This window comes from Ciconia boyciana, chromosome 13 (assembly GCF_034638445.1).
Source record: "Ciconia boyciana chromosome 13, ASM3463844v1, whole genome shotgun sequence".
NCBI lineage: Eukaryota > Metazoa > Chordata > Aves > Ciconiiformes > Ciconiidae > Ciconia > Ciconia boyciana.
Genome location: NC_132946.1, coordinates 4,691,419 through 4,718,559, shown reverse-complemented (window position 1 = coordinate 4,718,559; position 27,141 = coordinate 4,691,419). Strand labels below are relative to the sequence as shown.

General features: G+C 41.3%; 1 protein-coding gene across 2 annotated transcripts; it reads left to right on the top strand.

Moving 5' to 3' along the window:
- Window positions 1–2,145: 2,145 nt before the first annotated feature.
- WIPI2 (WD repeat domain, phosphoinositide interacting 2) lies at window positions 2,146–25,389 on the top strand. Of its 2 annotated transcripts, none has more exons than XM_072878133.1 (12): window positions 2,146–2,388; window positions 11,264–11,346; window positions 15,820–15,989; window positions 17,270–17,366; window positions 17,965–18,062; window positions 18,527–18,619; window positions 19,425–19,495; window positions 20,418–20,525; window positions 21,279–21,443; window positions 22,434–22,541; window positions 23,726–23,823; window positions 24,690–25,389. In XM_072878133.1, exons 1-12 carry the CDS (start codon window positions 2,315–2,317, stop codon window positions 24,800–24,802), a joined length of 1,278 nt encoding a protein of 425 aa, XP_072734234.1. In that variant the 5' UTR covers window positions 2,146–2,314; the 3' UTR covers window positions 24,803–25,389. The 2 variants fall into 2 exon arrangements, with proteins under 2 accessions (XP_072734234.1, XP_072734233.1); XM_072878132.1 differs by having other exon boundaries at window positions 23,726–23,856.
- Window positions 25,390–27,141: the final 1,752 nt, after the last annotated feature.

Genomic DNA, 27,141 nt, shown 5'->3' with positions numbered 1-27,141 from the left:
GCATATCTGGGACAGCCAAGGCCTGGCTGAGAGCGGCAGGTCCAAGCTGAGATGCAGAGTGAGATCATCGAAAACCTCTCCCACGCTCTGCGACTTAGCCGGGAAGATTTTTTTCAAGTTCCTTCACCAGCCTTCTAGATGACGAGGCTTTGGCAAAGGCTATTTCATGGTGCCTGTGCCCTGCTTTACCTTTCTCTGGGCCTGAGTAGGGGAGGGAGAGAAAACGGTAATGAACCGTGTTTAGCAAATTAACCCCCATCCCCGAAGCCCCCAGCCCGCAGCTGGGGGTGCTGGCAAGGGACACCTGAAGTGAACCATCAGTCCCGAAATAGATCTGTCTCAGAGGGCAAAAGGCAAATTGAATGAAAAATAAGTTACTATTTTTGAAGCCTGAATCCAGTTGTTATGGCAACCAAAGCCTCGCGCATCGTGCTGGGGAATGGCTCCAGCCCCAGCGCTGCCTCCAAACCCCGCGGCCGGAGAATCACAGGCAGCCGGGAGCGGCTCGATGGTGGGATGCAGCGACGTCCACGCTCACACCACCCATACCCCGCCGGGACGCGTCCCCTCCCCACATGGCATCTCCCCTCGCGTCCTTGCTTTTCTTTCCTCCTCCATCCCTGGTGCTCTCCCCACCTTCTCGCAAAGATATGAGTAATTGCAATGATGTTAAGGAGAGTTTCCAAGATTCAGGGGTACCCTGAATGCAGTGACGTTTTTGTAAAGTTACCAAAATGGAGGGGTCTTGCAGAGTTTTCCTTTACAGTAGGAATGGGTCATGAAGCCCAGGGCTGCTTTCTCCCCAAAATATGCAAAGTCCCAAACCCTGCAGGAGTCCCATAGCTGGAAACACCTCTGTGTGTTGTCCCCCACTCCCAATGAGGGGTCCCAGTGGGATCCTGGCTGTGACCAGTGTGAATATCCGCGCCTTTGGGTGCTACAATGGTGGCATTGGCAACACACACTGTCATTGCATTTCCCCAGGGAGGGAGGTTCTCCTGCATGTTAAGCTGCTGGAGCCAGCAGGCAAGAAAAGAGACAATTTGAGATTAAAATCTGCCATCTCTTAGCAGGAAAAACCGCCCCACGAGAGAATAAACTTTGGATGGGTAGGAGTTACAGGACACATGGATGGGTTGGCAGCAGCTGTAGTGGAGGCAGAGGCGAGTGTGGGGGCCAAGACCGGCTGGGGGGTGGCCGTGGGCCGTGGCAGGGTGGACACAGGGCAGCCGGGTGCTGGGGCAGGGCAGCTTGGGTTTAAGCCATTTGGAGGAATCTCCTCACCAGCAGCTGGAGGGTGGTTAAACATGGGGGAGCCCAGAGGGTCCCTTATACATTGGGGGGCCACCGGGCTGGTGAAGGAGACGGCTCCATCACTCCCCGCCACTACACGTGCATCACTCACAAACTCTCTCAGATGAGCTGGCCCCAGAGGCATGAACCCCAACACCCTGCGCTCCCCAGCATGGCTCATTTCCCCGAGATAAACTCTTTTCAGCACCAAGCCCTTGATTTCAATCCAGTTTCCAGACATTCCTAGTTCAGTTGCCTTTTTTTGCCTGCAATTTGTATTATCGACTGACAAGCTGCTGCCTGGATCTGGCAGCCCATGACTCTCCTTGCTCTGAAGTTGTCTCCTGCCCACGCCTGGCTGTCCTGCGAGCTGGTGCAAAGGCCGATGCACCCCTGGCCACGACAAGGCCATTGCACTCAGGTGTGAGCTCCCTAGAACAGCCTGTGCCCAGAGGCAGAGCCTGGTGTCCCCCGCTGTCCCATCTGCTGAGCCTTGGGGACCTCCCGTGGTACGAAGCAGAACTGCAGGGGCGCCGGTGGGAGGGGACCGTGACCCTGTAGGGTCTGTAGGGACCGTGACAGTAACGCGGCCGTCGCGGCCAAGGCCGGGGACGCGTCTGAGTCGGGGACCGCCGCCTGGGCTTTCAGTCTCCCATCCAGCCGCCGACCCCCGCGGGCCCTGCTTAGCTTTAGAACGCCGCTGCCTCCCGCCCCGCCCCTTTCCCGACCGAGTTCGGCGCCACTACCCGAGCGCATGCGCGACTCCTCCCGCCCCGCAGAGCGGGCGCATGCGCGGCGGCAGTACGGTGGCCGGGAGGAGAGCGGGCGGCGGGGGTCGACGGGGCGGGGGTGGGGCGGCGCAGGCGCGGGGCCGCTCCGCCGCCCGCAGCGTAAACAAGGGGCCGGCGGGGATGAGGAGGCCGCGGGTGCGCGGCGGGGGCCGGGGCCGCCGGGGCTGAGGTGCGCTGCCTGCTGGAGGCGTTCCCCCCCGCCGGACGGGGGTGGCGAGGGCCGTCCCGCCATGAACTTGGCCAGTCAGAGCGGCGACGCCGGCAGCGGCCATCTGCTCTTCGCCAACTTTAACCAGGACAACACGTAAGGGGGCGGTGCCCGGCCTGAGGGGGAGCCCGGCCTGACCGGGGGGCCCGGGCGCGGGGAGGGGGTGCCTGAGAGGGCTGCGGCCGGGGGACGCTGAGGAGGCCTGGCCGGTGGGGGGGCGTGGCGGGGTCCCCCCCTCCGCCCCGGTGCCACCCCTTCGCATGGCAGGGGGCCCCGCTGCAGCCTCTGCCCTCACTGCCACAGAGTGGGGCCGGGGTCCCCCTCCTGCCTGCAGCGAGGAGGGTTGGGAACAACCTCCCTCTCCCCTCCGGCTTGTGTGTGGAGCTGCAGGGTGTGAGGCCGCTCTGGTAGGGACGCGCAGCTGAGGGCTGATGGGCTGCTTGGGCTGGGGTTGTGGCATGTTGCCTTCTCCCTTCCCCGGGTTGTTGCCCTGGAGAGTTTTTCCTTCTTGTACTTGCGAGGCATTGCTTGCTGTTGCTTTGGGAAGGGGAGGGAGGGCTGTTTCTACTTCTTGATGATGTCCAGCCTTTAGGAGAGACTGAAATCGCATCTTACGGAAGACCCAGGTCTTCCAGCTGGTGCAAAGACTTCATCCGAAAGCTCATTATAGCTATCTTTTCATACAGCTTTTTTATTTTCACCTGCTGTCTGTGTTGAAGCAGCATGCCTTAGGTTTAAAGGTATTTCTATGAGCCTATGCTTCTTTTGATTTTGAAAAAGAGGCCTTTCTCATCTAGTCCTTGAAACTGCACTCATTAATGTTTCAGTTCTAGAAGAGGGCAGTTCACGTGGCACATTTCTCAAGTTATTTAACCATTACAGCGTATTTAGATTAATTGATGCATATTAGTTTTTATATGGGGTATTAAAAAGCAATATTTTTCAATTTAAGAAATGCCTAATAGTTGGAATTGGAGCACTAAAGATCCTTTAAAGAAGGATTTGACTGTCTTAAATACCTAAGAGATGAAACTAGGGGGCAATAACCAAAATAACTTGTACTTGAGAAAGGAGGAGTTTTGTTTTAGGAAGTGAGTAAGAGGAAATGATCTCAGGTTGGCATCACAGAGCGTAATCCACGTGTGTGGTGGTGGTTTTTTCTTTTAACAACTTATTTGTTTGTTTTACAAGCAACGATATCTTGTCCTCACAAGAGAGATCTTTGACTATCTTCAGCATGTACTGTGGCATATGGGAACTGTGAAGATGAGAAGATTATTTATGGCGACTGCCAAGATTGAGGAGAAAGGTTGCATCGCAGAAGGAAATACTCTGTTTGCTTCTGTAGGTTTTGTTGGGGGTGAACAGATGAACAAGGGGAGCTGGATAGACTTGAGACAAGAGACTTTAACAGTAGATAACTTACAATAAATGATGGGCAGGGAGCAATAGTCTTTTGTGTATTTGTAAGTAAATCATTATCCATATGTTAGTTCGAGCCAAAGACTTTTGCAACTATTTTTCACGTTTTTTCATCGAGTACCATATGGAGCTTGCTCTGTCATTATGCATATAAAACATGCCCGTGTTTTGCTCAGATACCATCCATTTTTTACCTATTACTAGATAAAACAAGTCATAATAACTAGGAAATCTGTTGCCTCTTTCTTTTGCAGTTTATAAAGGTCATTATGTAGGTTTTTAAGTTAAACTGTACTGTCCAACTTGGTGATCTAAAAGCTTTACTGTTTCTCCTTCCTTAAAGCAACTGCCTGTTTTCAGTTGTGCCTTAGCTTTATGGAGAGCTGTATATATCTAAAAGATCACAGAGCTGTAAAAAAAAAAATTATTCTGAACAAGAGAGCTGCTTGACTTGAGAACAAACCCAAGACAGAAGTAAAAAGAAAGCAAATGTAATATAGGCTTATCTAGCTCGTCTTTGGCTTGTACACCTTGAAATCTTTCTTCAAGGAAGAGTAAAGTGTGATTCCTTTTTACCTTTGAGTTTATGGGGAAAAAAGGGACAAGTGGCTAACGATTTCTTTCTTGCTAATCCTCAGCTGTGTACGCTACTCTGCTACTTTTCCCATTTCATTTTTGTAAATATCCAAAAGTGTTCTTCAGTTCCTGTGCGATAGCTGATTCTTTTGGTCTTCAGCATTCTAATGGCCACTGTGCGAGTAGATTTAAAAAAATATATTTTTTTATATAGACTTTAGATTCGCTGACAAGAGAATTTTGATGATGATTTGATTTATCTGTTTGTGTGATCCAGACCTGGCTCATATATCTTTGTAATTCAAAGTCTTGGGATACAAATTCTTTCTTGTCATCTTGGTGTATTTTTGCATTTTCAGATATCCGTTATAGAAACTACATAAATAGAAAAAGGCTCCTGTTGGTATTTTTTTTGTCTCAAAATTATGAGAATAATATAAAAGGCCACTTACTTTGAGACAAAGGAGATGGTTGGATGATGTGGAATAAGTATCCCTTCTTTCTAACAGTGTCTCAAAAGAAATCTCTCCAAGAAAAGTAGTAAATATAAAACAATAAGTCTTGCAGATGTCTTTGTGAGCAGCTTCTTACTAAAACACTTGTCTGATGTGGTAAGTGACCCAAATAACCAAGTTGCATTCTAGTTCTTAAACTGAGTAGAATTTTGTTGTTGTGTGAGTTCCTTATACTAAAATTTATTTTATTTTTTCCTTTTTTTTTCCTCTGTGATCTATCTTAGTTTCTTGTTTGAATAGAGAAACAAGAAGTCAGCTCTCTGGGTTTATTAGTATACTATTCTAGATATCCAGATCATCACCACTTACCGGGTGAGAAGAGCTAAAAAGAACCTATTAGGAATGAATTACACTTCCCTGTGCTGGGCCTCAGAAAGCTTGCTTATTTTCAGCTTATATGACAAGTAACTATAGTTGTTTTCCAGACAGGCAAGGTAAACAAATGCATGTTCTTTCAGCCAGTATATGAAAGACAAGCTTTGTTTACGTCTTCCCAGTCAGTAGAGCTCTCATCATGTTTTAAGGTGTGCTTCAGTAATTAGAAAAATCGCTGACAAACAAAACTGGAAAATAAATGACATGGGTGCATTGTTATTACATTTAAAGCTTTTACCTTCAACTTAACAAGGTGCCAGTTCCACTCATGCTCAAATGTGTCTTGCTTACCTAGACAGCAGAGCCAATTGCTTTGTATTAAGAAAAGATGGTACTTGTTGTTGGTAAAAATAGGTATCGAGCTAACTTTTCCTAGGCTTTATGAAGGGTTGGTAACTATTGTCTTCTGTAGGAAGATGAGCTTCATGGTGACTTTTAGTCTTGGGAAATCGAATTGCTGATAGTTAGAAGAATGTCGTCAACATAAAAGTTGCTGTTGCTTTTCCCAGTTGTTGCAATCCCTGGTGACTGAAACAGATACCCTCTGTCTTTTAGTTGTTTTTTTTTTTCCCCAGACTTAAGGTTTTTTTAATGTTCATTCATGGATACCACCTGTAGTGACAGTGTCTCTTGGAATAGTATCTACGTTATTGCAAGTGTTGTCTTGCCTCTTTATTCCATATTGCCCTAGGCTTTATTTACATGAGAGTTTTGAATTATTGGCTGGGACTGGAACTCTGCCTGAAAACACTCCACCTATAATGCAGCAGAAGCAGTTGGTTTGTGGGTTCTCTTTGATATAATATGTTTTCATTAAGGAAAAACATGGAGAAGGTCATTTTCAGAAGATGTTAGTGTGCTTGGTTTGGACCTAGCCCTCTTCCCTAGTGAATCAGTCATTGCACAACTCAGCATGACTGGCATTCTCTGATTAGGAGGCAGAAGCTCCGGCTTGCAGATAAAATTGAAGTTACTGATCAGAATTCAGGTATCCTAGCAAAACCATGAAGTAGAAGCTTGTAGGTAACCTCAGTGCTAGGTATGTTTTAGTAATTAGAAATCTTTAACAATATATAGTTGGTAAGAATTATCACTTAAACTCGAGTGCTGTTTGTATTACTTTTGGGAGAACTACTAAAACTGAGCACAGATACATTTATGAAAAATTAAACTCACCTCACAAACTCATACAAGCTTTAAAACCCATAAGGGAAATGCGTACTATAATAGAAGTATGTAACTTTTTTTACCCGAAGAGTAACTTCAAGATCTCAAAGTTTACATGTATCTATGATCTCAAAGTTTACATGTATCTATAAAATAGGTAAAACTTTCAGTCTTTAAATTGTTACACAAATATTCCCAGAGAAATGCCTTTGGAAGAACTTAAAAATTAACTTCTACGGTCTTCAGATTCAATTTACAGAAAAAACAACCAACAAAAACCACCCAAAGAACCTACTTGTGAAATAATGCAAGCTGGCAGACTGTAGAGAAGTCTTAGTTGCCTTTTTAAAAATAATTAATCAAGTGACAGCACTTGGAAACAAAATAGTCGCTGTAGTTTTGAAAACAGACTCCTGATGAAAGGGCAAAATGAAGCCTTGCATCTGGATTTCTAATGAAAACACTGGTGTATGCCGTATTTGCAAGGTCTTCTTTAGTCTCAGCTTTCACTTACGTATGGAGTTACATGTGACAGGTATCTGTCCATATATCTATTCTTTCTGATTTAATTCTGCCCTTTTTTGCCCAAATAAATCAGTTTGCTTCTATGTTCTGAGCAAATGCTTATAGTTCCAAAGTTGTATAGCATGCTTCATGTTGCAGAAGTTGTGTTAGAATTCCCTTACCATGTGATGTTTGGATCTCTGTAGTAAACTGCTTGTGGTGAGGGGAACAAGGGTTAGGTGCTGAGCATTCACTCCTCTGCCTTTGTTTCTCCTAGGTTCAGGTGTCATTCACCCGTGATCCTTGAGGACAGGCGAGCTCTTTATTCCAAGGAGGCTTTAAAGCTAAACCAAAAAAAGGAAAGAGTGATTGCGTAGCTCTTGTGCTCAGGGAAGATAGCTGAGAGAAGCAATCGTATGTCGTGTTACTTGCTGTTGTTGCAGTGGAGATAGCAGCTGAGGTGGGCTTGCCTGATGAATCTGGACCAGAGGAACTGTTCCTCAGTGTGTGACAATTTGGGCGGGAATTTGGCCTGAGAGTAGTGATGTTGACTTGGGTTATGAACTTTCTGTTGTCCCAGCTGATTGCTGCATGTTAGGTGATGAGCAAGTGTAGTCTCCTTTTGCTGTAGCAGATTTAAGTTTCCGTTGGTTTTCTGTTAAAAGAAGAACAAAGGAAAAATCTCCTTTGGGTTGTCAGAGTGTTGCTGATAAATCTGTTGACCGTTTGAGTTTCTGTGTTTAGCTCTTGTCCAAAATAATAACGTTCTTGACCTTTCTTTTAAGACATGTCTGTAAGATGTTACGACTTTGGTTTCAGCAGACATTTGGGAGGGGGAAATAAAGCAAAGTAAGTTTCCTTAGTAATTCTTTTCATTCTTTTTATTATTATTATTGTTATTTTCCCCCTCTCCATCATAAGCCTTTGTTGACAAAACATTTTGTCTTTGGAAATTTACATTGGTTTTGAAATGAGGTGGAGCATTAGTATAATGAGACTTGTATCATAATGAAAGTAAGTTTAATTAACCAGTTCTTTAAAATAGTAATGACTTCTGGAGTCGTGTTTATACTGCAGCTGCAATTGATTTTAATCTGAAAGAGCTACCCTTAGGAGGATCTTTCTGATTAATGTAGAATATTTCTGATTAACAGTTAAGGTCCTCTATGATACGGAAAGGGAAAAACTGGTTTTCTTCCTTCTGTATGTATATTAAAGAAGCAAAAGAAAACCTGTATGATTCTAACCCATCTGAAAAAACTTGTTTCTAAAGAGCCAGAGAGATTGAACCAGCTGATTTCCCACTCTAGGTGAGTGCACTTACAGTGAATGTCAGAATCTTGAAATGAGTGTGTGAAACATCTCATAGCACTGCTTGCTTGATGAGGTTAGTTTTAATTATTTATGACAGCTGCTCTTGAAAATACTCTCAAGATTTATGCAGTCTTGGGTCAGAGTACGATATTATCTTTGAAAAAAGTGGGTAAACGCAGTTTCATAAATCACAGCTATATTGGTAATTTTGTACTGAGCAGACAACCTTGATGATGAAATACCTCAAAGTCTACAATCCAAGGTGTGTAATAGAGGCAACACATAATAGAGCTAAAAAAACACCTGTGTGTAGCATAATGTTAGAAGAAAAAAGGCAATTTTTTGGATATTGATTTTATTTTCAATTTCAGTCTCTCATCAGCTTCTGAAAATTGGTGATGATAAAGCATAACAACCACGTTGTAAAAGGAGCTTCTGATAAACTACAGTAGCTTCTTGTTGGCCACTGTCTATTTGAGCAATAGTTGAATGGCTTATTGATCATATTTCTTCCCCATATGGTTGTACATTTTTTTGGAGGCGAGGTAATTTTGGCTAGGTACTTGTTTTGTGGGATTTGGTCATTTAGATAGCTATCAGGTATCTTAAGGGCTTAAGTGTAATATTGGTGCGGGGGAAGATGGGGGATTTAAATCATTATGATTATGCTGGTATAACTCAGCCTACTGAGTTCTCTTATTACATATAAAAAGCCTTTTTCCAATAGTTTCATAAGAAGTAATTTGAGAGTACATTTAAAAAAAACCCCAAATCCTCCAAAACCAATAATGCTGTTCTAGAAGAAAAATGGGTTGTTTTGCAGTTATGCTTGTATACTGAAATGGGTTTAATTATACTGACTTGAGCTGTTCTGTGTAAACAAATGATTTGTGACTTCTTCACCTTGATCCTGAAAGAAATAACAAAAAGTAGTTGCCATGGATGGAAAGGTCTGTTCTGTGCTTCTTCATTTTGGCTTCTACTCAGTCTAATGGCTTTTATCACGTATACAACTCACTTTCACCCTTGTCTAAAGCTCATTTAAATGAGGTATAGGTAGTCAGTAGGACACGAAAAATGGGCTTGCTTACTGGTTTCAGTGATACTGTCAGTAAAGCAGTGATACAGCAATATTCTGTATTTAAAGCTGTAAGTACAATACAGGAATCAGTTCTGCCTAGTAATACACTCACAAATAGCTGCTATGTGGAATTCTCCTTGAGGAAATCATCCTGTGTCTTTTGTAGATCATTTATATTGCAAGGAGTCTTGTGACCGCTTATTTTTAACTCGGTTGAGTGCTTGTTTACCTTTTGTGAATTGACAGTTTTAATGTCATTCTTTGTTAAACTTTCTTTTGAGGGAAGCAGTAGATGCTCTAAGAAAAACTAACTCATTACTTTTTTTTCCCAAATTATGGCTTCATAATTTTTCACAGAATTTGGATTTTCATTCAGTTGTATAAAAGTAGTTGAGGAAAAACACTGAAGCATCTTTGGCAACTAATCAGATATAGTCTGCTGAACATACCAATTTTGTCTGAAGTAAAATTAAATTCAGTATTTCTAAGGTGACTTAGAGGAGCAGCAACAAAATTTTGCTTTATAGTTGCTTCTCTGTCTCTAAGCCTAATATGCTTTTTTTAATATCCTGGTTATTGAATCTGGGGAGGCTTACTTCACTTACCTGGATGGTGCATATTTTAATTTGAAGGTTTAAATCTTCTCAAATATAATTTCTTAACCAGACTGTGCCAGTTGGTTTTTTTTTCTAGAAGAGAAGGTCATACCTTCATACAGAAGTTGATTTTGTAGCTTGGGATCTTAATTTCAGAGGCCAAGCCACTTGAGGAACAATTCTTAATCTTCTGGGTACCTTGAAGTTTAAAAAGGGCTCACTTTGGAGCCATGAGAGGAAAATACAGAAAGAGCAAGAAATCTAGGAATCTGTATTGTATTCTAAATGCAGAGCTAATTGTTAGGGTATCTGAATTATAAAGAATCATCTTGCTAAGTTCAGAAGGGCATTTTGGCAGGCTGACAGGCAGGGTTGGGTTTCAGCCTTGTATTGAATTACTTGCTACAGTTTGGCATATCAAAATACATTTTATTGGAATTTAATTAGTTTTTCTCCATGTGTCCTGGCAGTAAGAAATATATGAACTATAAGCATACTAATACACTTCTGCACAACTGTATTGACTGTTAATTTTCTTTTTCTGTGGCATAAAATCATCCTCCACATGGGGAGGGGAAAATAAGAATGTGCCATTGTCTGCTGCCTTGATGTGTAAAGACCTGCAAGACAAGCCTAAAGGTTTTTCTAGCTTAAAATTTAAGACTTGTCTTTGACTCTGACTGGAAAAGCAATTAAATGGTCTGTGAGCTAAGTGTGAAAAATGAGTAATGGAGGAAAGAAGGGTTTGTAGTCAGTTTTCTAATGTTCTACTATTGTTAAAATCTGTTTAACATCAGTGACTAGCATTTTTAAGAGGGCGCCTCTGATCAAAGATTTGGCGTGAGTATTTGTAAGACTGAGACCTAACATTGTTCTTTGGAGGTGCTAGAATATCATCAAATAAAACCAGAGAAAATTAGAGTTGGCAGTCTTTAATTCCTTTTTATTTTTTTTAATATGAAAGCTCTTTTGGGGTGTTTGGGGAAGGTTACAGTATAAAGAGCAAAAAATCCCCAGACAGCCCAGTTTAAAAGGTCTTGGAGGTCACCTCTAATGATGAGGCAATGAGGTAATTGGTTTGCATTACATTTATTCAAGTCATCATCTTTCCTCCACACTAAAGCTTTTAGTTTGTGTGGAGAAATCACCAGTGTGAATTGGGCAGTAGGCTTACATTAAGCTGTGAACTCTCATTTCATAAAATGTGAAGCAGGATTCCATACCTGGTGTAATTCTGAAGCTGTTTGGCCTTTGCAGAATTGAGGAAGCTATCTGTGTCATTGTGGCTTTTTCGGTCAAGCTTTTTATCGCTTTTCTTACTGAGCTAACCCAACTGGAGTTTTAGAATAGGGTAAGAACCTGTCCAAGGGTAATCACAGCTGATTCAGTTTATGTTCCTGACTGGCTTGTTTCTTTTTCAGATCCCTTGCAGTTGGCAGTAAATCAGGCTACAAATTCTTCTCTCTTTCTTCTGTGGACAAATTAGAGCAGATCTATGAATGCAGTGAGTATCTTCTTTTTTTTCTTTTTCTTTTTTATCCCCTCAGTTGGCTTAATTTGGGAAGAATAAGACATGTTTCATTTTTTCACAGGTGGTTTGAAATTGACATAAGAGGAACCTTAAGTGTATGATGAAATATCACACAAAAACAAACAATTGATTGCTGGCAGGGTAAAACTATATATCGGTGTTCTGTATTTAAATTTAGCCGGTATGTTGTGAAATTTGGTAATAGCTATGGGGAGAACTCTTTGCTTTTTCTAATTTTATGTCCAATAGCCAAGTTATCTAGCAGCTGGGCATAAAAAAATTTACTGGTATGAGAGAGAGAGTGTCTTTTGGATCTTCATATGGTTACTGGGACAGGCAACCACTAATATACCTTTATCAAATAAGAAAACAAAACCTTGATTACTTTTTCTTTAATCCTAATATCTGCTGTTAGAAAAATACTTTCTAACATGATAGCTGCAGGTTTACTCAACCACAAGGGCGAATAATCCAAATTCCCATAACTTCTCAATACTGATCACAGTTGAGTAGGATATGAGATGAAATGGAGGGAGGCTTGGGGGAGAAGTGGTATCCCCTGTTTTGCCAGCAGTTCAGACTTCCCTTTTTTTGAGGTGTGAATAAGTAAACTATGAATGCTATGCATGAGTATCCTTGCTTTCCTGTGAACTCCATGTGAACAGATGGTACCCATAGCTATGATGTCAGCATTTATAGTAGGATCTCGGTGTACCATGCTATACAACACAGTTGTCTTCAGACTCTGTTCCCTAAGTGACCTGACCCTGTGGCATCTTAAGTTTGAAAATGGTGTGTGATTCAGATCACCTGTTATCCGTGGTGACAGCCTGATTCTGTATACAGTCAATGGAGAGAAGTAATTGTGAGGTTCAAATTAGGCACCTGTGGTCAGGTTAAATTGTGTTGCAGCCACATCTGCCTGTTTGAGTCATGGTCTGGTTGTACTGGTTAATTGGTGGCTTGAATTCCATTTTATGCCGTTGAGTTTAGGTACCTGACCTCTGTAGTATGTTAGGCACTTAAGTATCTGGCCTGGTATCACCCCAGGAGACTCGGTGAAGATGACTCCTGTTACACGAGACACTGAATAAACATACTGAGAGAGACTGAACTGAACTTTGCAGGACTGCTTCTAGGTAGTCCTTGAAATAAAAAGTACAGATTGGATAAAGTGCCTTGCTCAAGATCTTGCAATAAACTGATAAAGCAACTGGGATTAGAATTTAGACCTGCTGATTCCAGTCTTGTCTTCAAACTGTTCTGGGATGCCTGTATTGGCTTAACCTCTTTGATATTTTAAGTTTTCTTCCATGAGGGTTAAGTCCATAAATACAGAGCACAGAATGTGAGGTAATATTTAGTAGAAAATTTGATGGTTTGACCTGTGTAAACCAGCCTGTCTTGACCTCTGCTTATAGGGTAATGCAATGTCTGCAGCAGACCTAAATATTTGAGATCTTTATTTTTCATATGCAGTTAAATAATGTTCAGCCTTGGTCTTGCAAACCATGCCTGTTTAAAACTTTATATGGGGGATGGTGGGCTTCCTATGTATTGACTACTTCCATTCCACAAGGAAGAGTATCTTGAGGCCTCCCAGACAGATGCCTCCCGCCTCCCAATTTAGTTTAAGTGGGTCTAAAGGCTTTGTTGTTGTGAGTGAGCACTTTTAAGGACCCCTCCCTCTTTTCTGTAAGATTATCTGCCAGTTCTTGTGTAGGTGTATAAAGTAAACTACAGAATATGCCCCAGCTGTCTTGTGTTTGGGAGAACAACCGAAAAGAATGGGAGGTTTCTTTGTCTGCTCCCATCACTGACTTCTACTGTGACTGTACAAATCGCCGAACTCCCTGCTCAGTTGATCCCCCTGTAAAAATAAGTATTAGATTGGAGGGTGCTTTGAGGCTTAATGAATGCTTATAACATGCTTCATGTTCTTGGATTAAAAATGGAATAAAAGCATGGCTGATCATAATCTAGCTGGTTCTAACCAGCTCTTGTCTGTGATGCTACATGCTTGTGTTTATGAAACTGTAATCTTGTTATGTATTTGCTTGTTCTCCCCTCACTGCTGATACTTAAATCATTTTGCAGTTCTTTTTGTTCTTGCTGTATTTTGAATCTGCATTTCTGGTAATGCTCACTTGTGTAGAAGAAAATAAAAATAGGAAAAAAAAACCCTGATTAACAGCATTGCTGTAGGACTTAACTAGTGCTTCTAAACATACGATTAATTCAGGTCAGCTGGATGTAGGATGTGCAGTATAGCCTGGTACTCTACTTGAATGGTTGCTCATTAGGAAGCATACATGACTTGGCAGCTGTGAAGAGATTTTATCACTTCTTCCTGTTAGGGGAAGACAAAGGAACAGAGGTCCATCCTATATTTTTCAAGTGAATTTAATTAAAAGCCCATCACAAAGTCTTTCTCTAAAGGTAACTGTCTGTATTATAGTAAGTCTTTACGGTGAGACTGAAGGATTGTCTATACCTTTTAAGCATTTTCCTTGTGGGATGTTTTTTCTGCTCTCTGTGACTGCTTAGTTCTTGATAGTGCCCTTCCCTGCTGCCCACACTTCCCATCAGTGCAGCATAGGACAGCACTTTTTCCGTCTGAATCTCTGCTACTGTTCCTCCTCTGAAATACCAGTTCTGCCTGCCTGCCTGGGAGAGTAACAAATCCCAGAAGCTGTGTCTTAACACAGTTGCCCCTGAATGGGGAAAGAAGCTGTGCTTGCCCAGGAGCAGGGAGTAGTCACACTGTGGTTTTTGGGTCTCTGTGTGCTGGTCTTCTGACTCTTGCAAAAGGATGCCATTATTATGAAGGACTCTGGGCTTAGATGGAAAGCTGATAACCTGTACTGTAAAATATTTGAGAATCTTTTATGTTACTAGTGTGGTTCAAGGAACATGGATGTCTGCATTTGAAAGTCTATGCATAAATTTATTGAAGCGGATATTTTTTTATTTCTTGTGTTGTGTGTGGCATCAGGAAAACAGAGAACAATTCCTTGAAAACAAAGTCGTTGCTAAACTACATTATCCCTGTTGCAGAAGTGAGGAAATTGAATTTTCAAAGCCTCTGTGAGCTGTTTTGTCTTCTCTGGAAAAGTACTGTATTAGATATGAGATTTAGATAAAAGTCAATTATGTTGCATAGAATACTGAAAATGCTTAGTATAAACCTGCTCCTTTTCCATAAGGAGGCTATTTCTCTCAAAAGAATGTAGAGCATTAAATATTTTCAGTTCTTTTTTGTGAAATAACTGCCCAGAAAAAGCACTTTCAAAGCAGACATGTCACACAGTGATGACATTGTCATATGCTGAGAATGTTGGACAGAACTTTTTTCAGGGAATTTCTGTCATTGGTCATGAGAACACTGTCAATTATTTAATGTGTCTCTTGGCCAAAACAGAAGCCTTCAGAAATAAGCTTTTTTTTACTGGTAGTTTCACGGTTTGGAACGTGTTAAGCATTGAGCTAATCCAGATACTGACTTCTGAAAAGTTTGGTTGTTTTGATGGATCAAGGCCAAGGGCTCAAGTTGCTTGTCTTGATTCAGTTCTGTAATAGAAGGGCAGATGTAGCCGGTAGCTGTGGGAGAGCTGCAGAGAGTGGCAAAACTCTCCAGCTTTCTCCTGCTGTGAAAACTATGTCCACTATGTCTCTGGGGCTTTTGGAGGGGAGCTTCAGGGGATGGGAGGGGGAAGCACACATGCCAGGGTAACTGGTGGTGGGACTTGGACTCCTACCAGCTTGGTCTAATACTGTGCTGTAATCACATGCTCTGAAAGTGCTTCTTTGCCAGAGATCCTGGACTCTCCTCCCTCCTGCTGTCTTCCCCACATTTTGAATGGTTTCTCCTTTGCCTCCAGTGCTTCCATAGTAGAATGCATGACAAAAGTAACGCTGTTTTATGGCTATGCGTACCTGCTGGGCTTCGGTGATTCCTGTACAAGGTGTGCAGAAACTCACGTCATCAAAAACCCTTCCATGCATAGTATAGCTTTGAAAACAAAACAAAAAACCATATGCACAGAAAACCCAAAACCCAAAAAACCTTTGCTTTCCTAGATTTCTGCAGAGATAAGGGAAGATTGTAAGATTCTGGAATTTGACATTTGCTATTTTTTGTATCTTTGGGATTTTTTTTCTGGTGGATCTTGGGCAGGGGGGAGTAGACGCTCTGTTCTGAAGTGTAAACTTGCATGACACTGCAGGGGGCGGGGGACGGCGGAAAGTCATTGTAAATCAACATTTACTGTGTCAACTTTCTGCTTTAAAAACCTGTCCTGCATCCCACCTTGACTCTGAGCTGTTGTGACAGAATGCTTGTGGTGGTAGGCTGTATTTTTCTAGACAGTATTTCCTGTTGATGTGCATCATTCTTGTTCCCTGAAATCTCCCTCTGTATTTTTCCTCGTTACTGTGATTCCTCAGCTGACACAGAAGATGTGTGCATTGTGGAGAGATTGTTCTCTAGTAGTCTGGTGGCAATAGTTAGCCTTAAAGCTCCACGCAAGCTGAAAGTTTGTCACTTTAAGAAGGGGACAGAGATTTGCAACTACAGTTACTCCAACACCATCTTGGCTGTCAAACTCAATAGACAGGTGAGTAGTAATTTTGACTAGGTGAAAACATGGGGAGGGGTTGTGGATCTTATTCTGGCACTTCCTCTGCTGATTGATTGCCTCTTCCTTTGGTGACAGAATTGCTATTTGAAATTAGCTTGTACTTTTCCAACTGTAGCTTCTGTATGGCATCGCAGCACTCATATTTGGCTAAGTATTTTTGGTTCTATGTTTATGTATTTACTTAAAATGCCCTGAGTAAGATGGGAATGCTTTGAGTAGGAGGTTGGACTAGAGGCCTCCGGAGGTCCCTCCCAGTGTGAATCATCCTGTGATCGTGAATGTGAAAGTACGTGAAACTGACAATTTCTGTTCAGGCCAAAACTTAAAGTTGTTATCTATTCACTTTTTATGTTTTTTAAATACAGTTTGCTGAATTCTTTTAAAAAAATAAAAATTAAAAAAAAAAATCACTGAACTGGTGAAACTTTTTAGTTAAGTACCTGGAACCATAGTTTGCTGTATTACTAAATCATTAGTAGACTCTTCTGCAAATACAGACTTCTCTGTCTTCAACCAGTTTGTTCAAAGTAGAGAGAATGGCATCTGAAGGAGAAAATCTTCTCAGTGTCTGTCCCAGCCCCCAAAAATGAGGTGTGGGAGGATGGGATTCCTGTTTAAAATCATAAGGGAAACAGTGGCTAATTTGATTTCTGGCATAGTGAGGTAGCATTAAATGAGTAACATCTTGTTAGTCATCCAGTTGTGGTCTACAAAAGTGTAAATGAAATGCTGAAGAACTTAATCAAAGTTTAAAAAATAAAAAAAGCCCCTCTCAAATGATTATGAGTAAGTAATAGGCTCTGTAAATGGTTAAAAAAGTCTGGTATGTTTTTTCTGTTTAGCCAAAGCAGAAAATTATTTCCTCATGAGAGCTGGCCTCTTGTCGGGGGGAAATACATAAGGGCAGGTACAGAATAAGAATTAAATAGCTTTAAATGAAGGTTTATGGCTTGCTGACTTAAAATTATTTACATTACTAGTTTTATTTAAATCAATTTGCACTAGCATGGTTGAGAGAAGTCAAGTGCACTGGTCAGTTCAAGTGACCTAGTGTAGTATTGTGCTGTTGAAGCCTGGTCAAGAGGTGTATCTTGTGTATCTTCTCTCAGACTCTTATTTCTTCCCATCAGGTAGGTACAACCTTTTCTCTATTGGAAGGTACCTACTGCATTTTTTGATACAGGTTTTTTTAGGATTGATACATTAATTGAAACTCCAGTTTGATATCAGCATTTTGTCCTCTTTCCCATGTCTAGAGGCTGATAGTATGTCTGGAAGAGTCTCTTTATATACACAACATACGAGACATGAAGGTATTACATACAATCAGGGAGACACCTCCCAATCCTGCAGGTAAGTATGTTGTTAGAAGCTAGCATAAGTCTGAAAGTGCATTCTGTGTCAACATATGATATTTCCTACAGGGAACTGTAGCATTGTTAATTCCACTTTCAAATAAAAGTAACAATTAAATACATGAGTGTTGTCTTAAAGCCTACCCATTTAATCCAGGTGAGGTTTTTGAGAACAAATAGCAGACTGCCTTAAACTGCATCTTCCCAGTATTTTAGTCTGCTAAAGTGGATGTGTTGAAATGTTAGAAAGAAGTAGTAGAGATACAAACGGATTTTTGCCAGCACTTGGTATAGTTAAAAGCTTTGTCAGGTTAATGCTTTAGGAGTCGTGGCGGACATGGGGAATGCTACTGCTTAATCAGTTATTGTAGCTCTTGGTATTCTTCCTTTTCTACTTTACATTAATCTTTAACTTATGTTAAATAGTTGAATATTTGCAGGTTGACTCTGAGATTATTCATCCGTGTTCTGTTTCTGCTCATACCTTGTGAGGATAACTTGACTTATCTTCGTAATATTCGAACGCAGAATCAGAGTTTTGCTGCATAAGTCTTGGAATTTGCCTCTTCCTAATTCTGTTTCTGCATCCCTTCTAGGGTTGTGTGCTTTATCAATAAACAATGATAACTGCTACCTGGCCTATCCAGGAAGTGCAACTATTGGAGAAGTACAAGTCTTTGACACCATCAATCTGGTAAGGGTCTTTGTGAATGCTGTTTCCACTTCTAAAGATGCAGTTCTTGGAAATGACTTAACTTGCTCAGAGAGGAATTACTAGACACTCAGTTAGGTTCCTCTACATCAGTTTGCGCTATCTCTTGTAGCTAGTCTTCACAGAACGTTGGCAAAGAAAATACAGATGCTAACGTTAGATTTGATGACTAGAGTTGGGCAAATTAGTGGAGCAAAGTAAAGTGATTTCCATTTGAATTGTCTTTTAAGTATCCTTCTACTGCTCATACTCTCTATGCACATGCTTCAGTGATAATTTATGTACTTTTACTTAGCAATTACTGAAACAAATATTGAAGCTGTTGTCCATAAAGTTAAGACCCATATTTGCCTCGAATGCTCTTAACTATGCAGTCTTAAGCTGCAAATGTGTAGTTTTTAACCTGTACTGTACTATGGTTTTATTTTATTGATTCACTCCTGCAGAGAGCTGCTAATATGATCCCAGCTCATGATAGTCCCTTGGCTGCATTGGCATTTGACGCAAGTGGTACTAAACTTGCCACTGCATCAGAAAAGGTAAGGCAGCTTTTAATTGACTTGCCGACAGTGATAAAAAATAAATTTGTTTCTAAGCATTTTAAGTAAGTTTAAGCGTGCACAATTCCATGTGCAGGTGCCAAAAAAGAAGGCTTACAGTTGTTATGGCAAATCTAAGTTGTTAACTGTTAATGATATTTGACACAATTTCCATGCTGTGAAATGTTGGATAATAAGGTTATTTAAATAAACACATTTTAATTTGGCTGTAATCAGGGCAATCCTCTAAGTGTTTCTCCCTTTAGTCCAGGATACTTATTAGAAATTAGTTGTCTTGTTTTGATGCTGTCTTCCTAATGAAAACAAGACAGTTAAAGTCAGAATATAGAGAAGTGTCTTGCCAGTCTTTGGCACACGATGACAAATTGTCCATTTAAATTGTATAAATTGGAAAGTCTGAAGCCTCTGCTCTTTGAGTAATAAGCTTAGAATATAAGGGTGTGTAACTGATTGCATCTGATAAAGGCACAAAGACATCCAGGTGACTGTACTTGTGGTACTTGTCTAGTGTGGTCATTCTCATGATCAAATATGATGAGAAGGACTGTTCTTGATGCATAGCTTGTTCTCTGCATTAGTAGCTCCCACCTCTTGTTGTTTCTCTACTCTTCAAACACATCCTACGAACAAGCTCCATAAATATTTCATGCTAGTATGTGGTGTCCATCAACAGCAATAAGTTAACAGCAAAATGGTTTGCTGCTTGTAGTTGTACTCTGCTCACTAGAGCTAATACACAATGAACAAACTTGGAATGAAAAATTATTTTTTTTTTTCTTTACAGGGGACAGTAATAAGAGTGTTTTCCATTCCAGAGGGACAGAAACTCTTTGAATTCCGAAGGGGCGTGAAGAGGTAAAGTTCAACTGGGCTAATTATCTGATTCTCATTCCTTATGGTAGATCTCCAGTATGTTCTGCAATTGAGCTGGCATCCTGATTTTTGCCTATTTTCATCTTCATTCATCCCTGCCTGTACGCTTATAACAGTTTCAAGCTTGAATGTCTTCCAATTTCACTCCTTTGGACATGACTATTCTACAAATCAATCCTGTCAGAATTGTACTCCCTCTTGCCTTTTAAAAATTTATTGGTGAGGGAACTTGCTTAAAGTGGGTCACCTTTTGTAAGATATATTGTATTCTTACAGCAATTGGAGGCAGTATCTCTGATATTCTCGCTCTCTTCTAAATCCTTCTAGTGCTGTGATCATTGATAGCCATTGTGAAATGGTACTATGATTTGTGGTGGTAGAAACTCTGTAGTTCTACTGTACTTTATACAGAGATAAGACTGAGTTCAGATTGTTACTAATTGACCCCCATATCTGGTATACATCAGAGGTGAACATCATTAACGGGGATCTTGCTCTTGAAGTGTTTTAAGAAGGTATCAGAGGATTCGGAATGCTTATTATGGAAATGTTCTTTTTTCTTACTTGCAAAGCAGTGGTGACTGAGAAATCTGCTTAATTATTAATTAAGCCAAATAGTTTGGCTTAATTGCAAGTCACCTGCAATCACTGACAGGAGAAGAAGAGCAGGTGAGTATACCATGCAGCCACCGTTCCTCCTAGCTCTCTCAGTACAGCTTGTGTGAACATTATGGAGCTCCTTAGTGGTGAATGTGCAGAAAGGCTCCTACCTACCAAAATGAAGAAGCAATATTCTCATTAAGTCAATTCCCATGCGTTAGTTAACACTAGCTTTCTTCTTACACCAATTGGTACAGTAAAAAATAATGCTTCATTGTTTTTCCTTTCTTCCCCCCCCCCCCAGGTGTGTGAGCATCTGTTCATTGGCTTTCAGCATGGATGGCATGTTTCTGTCTGCATCCAGTAACACAGAGACGGTGCATATCTTCAAACTCGAGACTGTGAAAGAAAAGTAGGTTTCAGAGCTGCCTTAGATTTTTCAAGGGAAAGGCTTTAAAATTGATTATACTCAACAGGACGAATTCTCCAAAGTGTGGACAGACTTCTTTTGAACACTTCTGTAAAGTAAAGGGCATAAGAAGTCACTTATGAATCGGAACTGTAGCTGAGCTGCATACTGTTCTCCCAGTGAATAGAAAAGGTATTTCTGCTGAAGAGAAATTGGCCATCCCTGGCAGAGGAATGTGGAGCAGTTTTAATGTTTTTAGTTACATTTGTGTTTCACCTCTTCTGACATCCATATGAGAAGAGCTATCTCAGCAATGCCTTCCAGCTGCCTATAGGGCTTTAAAAGGCACCAAGTTGTAAAATGTTCCTATTTATGATTTGAGAGGACAGTCTTACTCACATTTTTGTGGAAGTTGTTGGAAACAATGATTTGCTTGGTGATAAACAGGTGAATAAAATCTTGCAGTGTAGCACTTTCCAGTAGATCTTGCTCTTGTATAATAAACCTTATGAAATGCAGTAAGTATCAGTTTACAATCAAACATGCTTAAATAACAGGCTGAGGGTATTGTAGGATACATTGTGCCCTGTAGCATAAACGGAGTGCATTAGAGTTCTCAAGGGTGTTAGTTATTTCTGAAGAGAAACAAGTAGCTGCTTAATATCTTTAAAAATAAAAAGATGTTTCAAAGTGTTTACACATCTTTCTCTCTAATGTGAAGGCAAAGTTGGTCACTTTTTTTTCTTCGACTTGTAGACCTCAGGAAGAGCCTACAACCTGGACAGGTTACTTTGGAAAAGTGCTGATGGCCTCAACAAGCTATCTGCCCTCTCAAGTAACAGAAATGTTCAACCAGGGTAGAGCCTTTGCTACAGTCCGCCTGCCGTTCTGTGGGCACAAAAACATCTGTGCACTTGCCACGTGAGTAAAGAAATTGAGCCTGCATTCATCATCCCCCTGGGTTGCCACGTTGGGCTGTGGAGAGGCTGATGCTGTAGAACATAACCTCATCTCCAGCAGAGCGGGTAGTACACAGCAATGGATCACCTGTAATCGTTTCAAAGCCTCTTCCAGTTTAAGACCAATGTGTTAGAGCTAACAGCTCACAGTCCTGTGAGGGGAGGAGGGAAAGGCATAATATTTGGATGAGAATAGACTATTTCTAAGTGTTGTCTAAAGATGTCTTTTAATTTTGAAAGAAGAACGTTGAGAACAGGCCCATGGGCTTGGGGCATTTGCTTCCATTAGGGCTAGGGGGAGTGATACTGTATGCTGTGTTAGTGAATTGCAAAATTAGGCAATCCAGACTAACCGTTAAAGAAGTCTTTTTGAAAGCAAGCTCACATTACTCTTGTCCCTAAAACAGCATAGCATTTGTTAAAGTTAATTTTGAGGACTAAATCTAATCTTTATTCTGTCTTCACCAAAGGCAGGTCCCATTTGGCACAGCTACCAAAGCAATGAGCTGAGCAGTAGTAAACTTATTTGGGGGGAGGTTTATAGTTTTTATGCTAAATTGACTTCATGCCTGTACTCTCACTTCTCTGATCTCAAAGCACCCTTTAAGTGATAATTAAGCCTTGTAACATTTCTGAAATAAGTAAATACTTCCCATTAGAAGTCTCTGGAGTTGCACAAAGCTTGATAACAGGTTGGTCACTTCTGAATCTTGTTTTACTGGGTTATATAAAAGTTGCTTGATTCCTGTGGTATCCCATTAGCCCCAAAATGTGGTTATGCCTTTTTTAAGCACAGTTCTTCCCTAGGTGCTCTGTCTAACTGTTAATATGTTCCCTGTCTAGAAGCAAAAGTGTGGGAAAATAATGGCTTAAAATCATGGGAGGGGAGGAGAGTGTGCTGATGCAAAACTTAAGTTCTTACTAATCTGTTGTGTCCCCTAAACCTTTCTAGAATCCAGAAGATCCCTCGTTTATTGGTAGGAGCTGCTGATGGATATCTCTACATGTACAACCTAGACCCCCAAGAAGGAGGAGAGTGCACGCTAATGAAGCAGCACAAGTAAGTCCATATTAGCTGAGGACTGTTGCATTTTATTTTTTTCCCACAAAATCCAGTTTGTTCTTAAACTTAGTTCTGTTCTACAAAAGTTTAACTTAGAACACCTCATTTCTTTAAACTAATCTTTTTCCAGACCTCTGACATGAATGAGTAACTTCAGAATCCCCCTGCGCCTTCCTTCCTAGTATCTGCTACACTAAGCACCGCTTTACCAGCAGAAACTTAACACTGTCCAACTGCAGTGAAGGATCAATCAGTGTTAGCTGTATGATCCTGTTTCCTCTTACTTGGCAGTTTGATTTACTTAAACAAGAACTTGAAACGTCTGACACCATCCTCTTCATCAATAAATGAAGCAGTTACAGAGATGAGAAAGAGATGTTACTCTGATTTCAGAGGGGAATCCGGCCTATGAAATTTTCTGTATTCTCTCTCTACCAGTCTCCTTATTAAATTTCCTTGCATATAGGCCAGCCAGCTAGTGTTCTGTAGCAGTACTGTAGAACACTTACGGAAAATATGACAAGGTGTTGTTCTCTTTTAATAAGATTTGGCAGGAAAAGCTAGGGTAATATAGTCAGATTACTTACATGATCACTCACAGAATTAAAGCCAATAACTCACGATGATAACTCAGGTTTGCAGCTTTGGTCAATCTACAATACTGGTCAAAAATCATACCTTTATCTGAACACTTTAAGGTATGACCTCTCGTTTCACTTGTAGATGAAGTGAAGTTTTTATCAAGTTCTTAATCTCTGAAATGCTCTAATACCTTCACTAGAGGGTTTTCTAGTATATGTGTATGAAGCAACCGCTTCTGTTGTGGACAGAGCTCAAGAGACAATCTGTAATATTGCTGATTGGAATGGTTATTGGGTTGGTTTTTTTAATCATGCACGCTTGTTTTGAGTCTTTTTTTCGTAGCGTCAGCTACTAGGATTTAGATTCTGATGCCGTGTCAGAGGCAAGCATGTCACTGATGTGTCTTCAGTGTTAAATATGAAGTGTTGTCAGATGCCTTATTGACAGCCCTCTGGAATGGAGGGACCAAGTTCCTGCTGTTGCATGTGTATATGTATTATTCTTGCATGTCTAATGAGATATTCTTCTGTAGCTGTCAAGTAAAGCTGTCTTATGGCCAGGTAGATCACCTCTCCAGCTAACCTCTCTCTGCTTGGTAGGCTCGATGGCAGTATGGAGCCAGCCAACGAAATTCTAGAGTCTGCATCCCATGACCGGCCGTTGGTAGCGCAGACATACAGTGCTGCTGTGACTAAAGGTACATATGTGCCTTCCTCACCCACAAGGCATGGTAAGGAGAAGGCTGGAAATGGGGCAGAGAGCACCTCTGCGTATTGCTTCATTCTAGATGGCTGCTCACGCAGCTCATCTACTTCAACACTGAGCTTTTCAGAACTGTGGGTGTGATGTGGAGCATTGGTGAGCAGTAGGAAGAGAGCACTTGTGATGTACAGTAGTCTCCTGTAGATGGATCACTCATCTTTGCTACTTTCTGAGTGGAACTTTGTCTCGAATAGTGGTTGATTACTGTTGAGATGGTCGCAGTACTTGCCGTATGGTTCTTGAGATGCCTTAACACAATTATTTCATACAGGAGTTCTGCATCCAGACCTCATGCAAAGCATCTGAATTATAGGCCCCCCCTTTTTTTTTTAACAAGGTTGATAAGTGCTCCTGTCATTCCTTTATGGGAACAGTGACCTTTTAGCCTGATTTGCTGCTCTGTTAAATTGAGAGGATGAGAATTTGGTTAATGCTGCAGCTCTCCGAGTGGTGCTTCTACCATCTTTGTATGGCACTCAGGTCAGTGCTTCAACTGCAGAGGAAGGACAGTCTGCATGTATAGCATAAATACTGCAGTTGCAGCTGTGACACATGGGTGGAGCTTAAGAAAAACATCAGCCTGCCCAAAGCACAGGTACGCATTGCGCATGTGCAGAGTACTTTAATTTTGATCATAAGCTGCTCTTGTCTTGGAGAAACACGTTCATGATAAAAGCAAACATAGGGTGGCAGTGAAACTATTGCAAGTAATGTCTGGTACTTCAGCTCTAATCGTTCATGTTGGATCCAAGCCTTAGTTTGTGCTGCTGATCCCCCAACTACTTGTTCCTTTCTCTCCAGCCTATACGGATGACCTGGGTGCTGTGGGTGGAGTTTGCCTGGAAGATGAAACCAACTCACTTAGATTGGATGAAGACAGTGAGCATCCTCCCATGATCCTTCGGACAGACTAAACTTTGACCTGTGAACTCACTCCTGAAGCAGAGAACACTGGCTTGATGTTTCTTGAGGAATCTCGTGTTATGCTGCTATGAACTTTGACATGAGTTGGGAGAGAGGATGACAGACTCTTACAGTTTTAAGTCGTAGCTGTAGTTCTAATTCTATACAATTGGAAAAATATATGGTTTTCAATTCAGTGGCTTTTAATCTTGCTTATCTATTTTAGCTGTGTTTATTTTTTTTGTTGCCAAAACCTGCTGTTTGTGCAGCCCTCAGAGCCTACTAGCTTTGCATGCGTTCATGTGCCAAGCAAGCATAGGAGGGGGAGAGAGAGAAGCCACTTTATAACAAACCCAAGTTTGTATTTTTTTTATATATGTATATAATATTTAGCTTATATAAGGAAGGAGTGGAGAAGTGGTTCTGGAAGCTGAGACTAGTTCTGCACTGACAAAGGTCCAAATGGTTTCCTGTGCATGGGCTTGCAGGCATACCTAGTGACTGACATGCAACCTTTCAAATGCAATGGCCTGGTTTTTTGGGTTCTCCCTCCCCTTTCCTGGACCATTTTGTTAATTAAAATTCCTTCTGAATGTTGTGTATTTGTGGGACTGTTCTGTTTGTTGGGATGGAAAATGGGAAGTGTTTCCCTGCATAAGGATATAGAATATAGAAAGTGCCTTTACAGGGAAGAAAAGGAATTGCTGCAGGAAGAAAGCTAGAATGAAGGAGGAATTGCTGGAGGCTCTTGCTTGTACACCTTTAGTACTCGGGTGTCTGTGGCCCATAGTGGCTGATAAGCTTGTGGGTTTCTTTAGAGAAGACTTGGAATGCACTTTCTTTCTCTTCTGTAGATTGTCTTATTTCCTTGGCAGAGTAGCAATAACCTTTTTTTTATACTTTTTTAAATTATCCAAAGCAAGGATTCTGTCAGGCTGGATGGAAGTCCCTGTAGAGTATGGCAGCCCCACTCTTTAAACAGCCTTAAGGTTTTCAGCTGGGAGGCATAGCTCTGAATTCTTGCTTCTCTTCAGTCTGGGGCTGAGTGTACTGTTCTAATAATGAAGGTTCATGATTTTTTTTTTCCCAGATACTGATGTACATATAAATTATTTTGGAAGATTAATTTTCTTCTGGGTTCTCTACTGCTGGATAACAGTGCTTTTTCTCTTTATTTTCTTTTTTTCTTTTACTTTATTTCCCCTTTCATCAGAGTACCTCTTGTGATACACTCCAAGGACTGGTTGTCTCTTTGGCAGGTTTGGAATAACTCCTTAACTGCCCTGACCCTGGCTAGGGCTTTCCAAGGCTGAGCAGTGCTGCAGACTATTTTTAGGGTTGTAATGTGCCTTCTCTTAAGTCTTGGATAACAGTTAGTGAACAAGTGATGAGCAAAGTACTTGGTGAGTATTACTTTTCCTTGCCAAAATGAGCCTGCTTTGCCTTTTGTGTAGCAATGTGGGTTGCTTCTTTTCCCTCTACTGACTGCAAAGGAGTAAAAATAAAAACAGACAAGGAAATTGCAGATCTTGAGAGGGGGACAGAAGCTGAGTACTCCAGCTACGTGTGAACTCCCTACCACAACTAGACAGTGATGTGCTTTTAGGATTTGGTACTGCTAACAAGGCTTCCTCAAGCAATAGCAGGCAGCGGTCTTTGTCCCCAAAGCCTTGTGTGGGCAGGTGGGCTTCCCCTTCCTCTAAAAGTGCAGAAGATGGTGGTAGCCCCTGCCAAGAGAGCCGCCTGTATCAGCGAGGCTACTGTTAGTCTGTGTATGTGGAAGGTGTTCTTACACGAGCACATGTGGAAGAGAAGGGATCAGGCTTGTTTATTCACTGAAAACCCTTGGCTGTCTTAAGTAGTTGGCTGGAGTGGCTTGCGGTCTCCTCTCCAGAACCCAGCACATTCAAAGCAAACCACTGAGCCATGCTGAAATCTTGCTTAGTCTCTTGACTTTGAGCTCTGGCTGACAACTAAATTCCATGGTCTGGAATTATTTTTTTTTTTACTGCAAGTGCTATCAGCTGTGGAGCTCACAACTGCAGAGTAAAATACAAGTCTTGAAGTAAATATAAGCTCAGTGAGCTTTGCTGGCAAACTGAACCACCCAGGAGCTGCCAGATGTCTGGTCGTTCCAGACTAAAGCTGGTAACATTCCTGATAACATACTTGGAGGCTTGGCGTAGACTCCACAAGGAGAGTTTGCAGTAAACACGCATAAGCAACACAGGACTGCTAAGCACACAAGTTTTACAACTCGTGAGTGTAACAAAGGCGATCTTACGTGGTAAGATATATCCCTTAATGTAATCACTAACTTTTACTGCTAAAAATTGAGAACACTTATTGT

Bases quoted from the DNA above. Each gene is read 5' to 3' on its own strand.
- WIPI2 (XM_072878132.1), top strand. From the start codon at position 2,315: ATGAACTTGGCCAGTCAGAGCGGCGACGCCGGCAGCGGCCATCTGCTC. The intron at 11,347-15,819 runs GTGAGTATCTTC...GTGATTCCTCAG, and splicing joins AGAGCAGATCTATGAATGCA to CTGACACAGAAGATGTGTGC. The intron at 18,620-19,424 runs GTAAGGCAGCTT...TTTTCTTTACAG, and splicing joins TTGCCACTGCATCAGAAAAG to GGGACAGTAATAAGAGTGTT.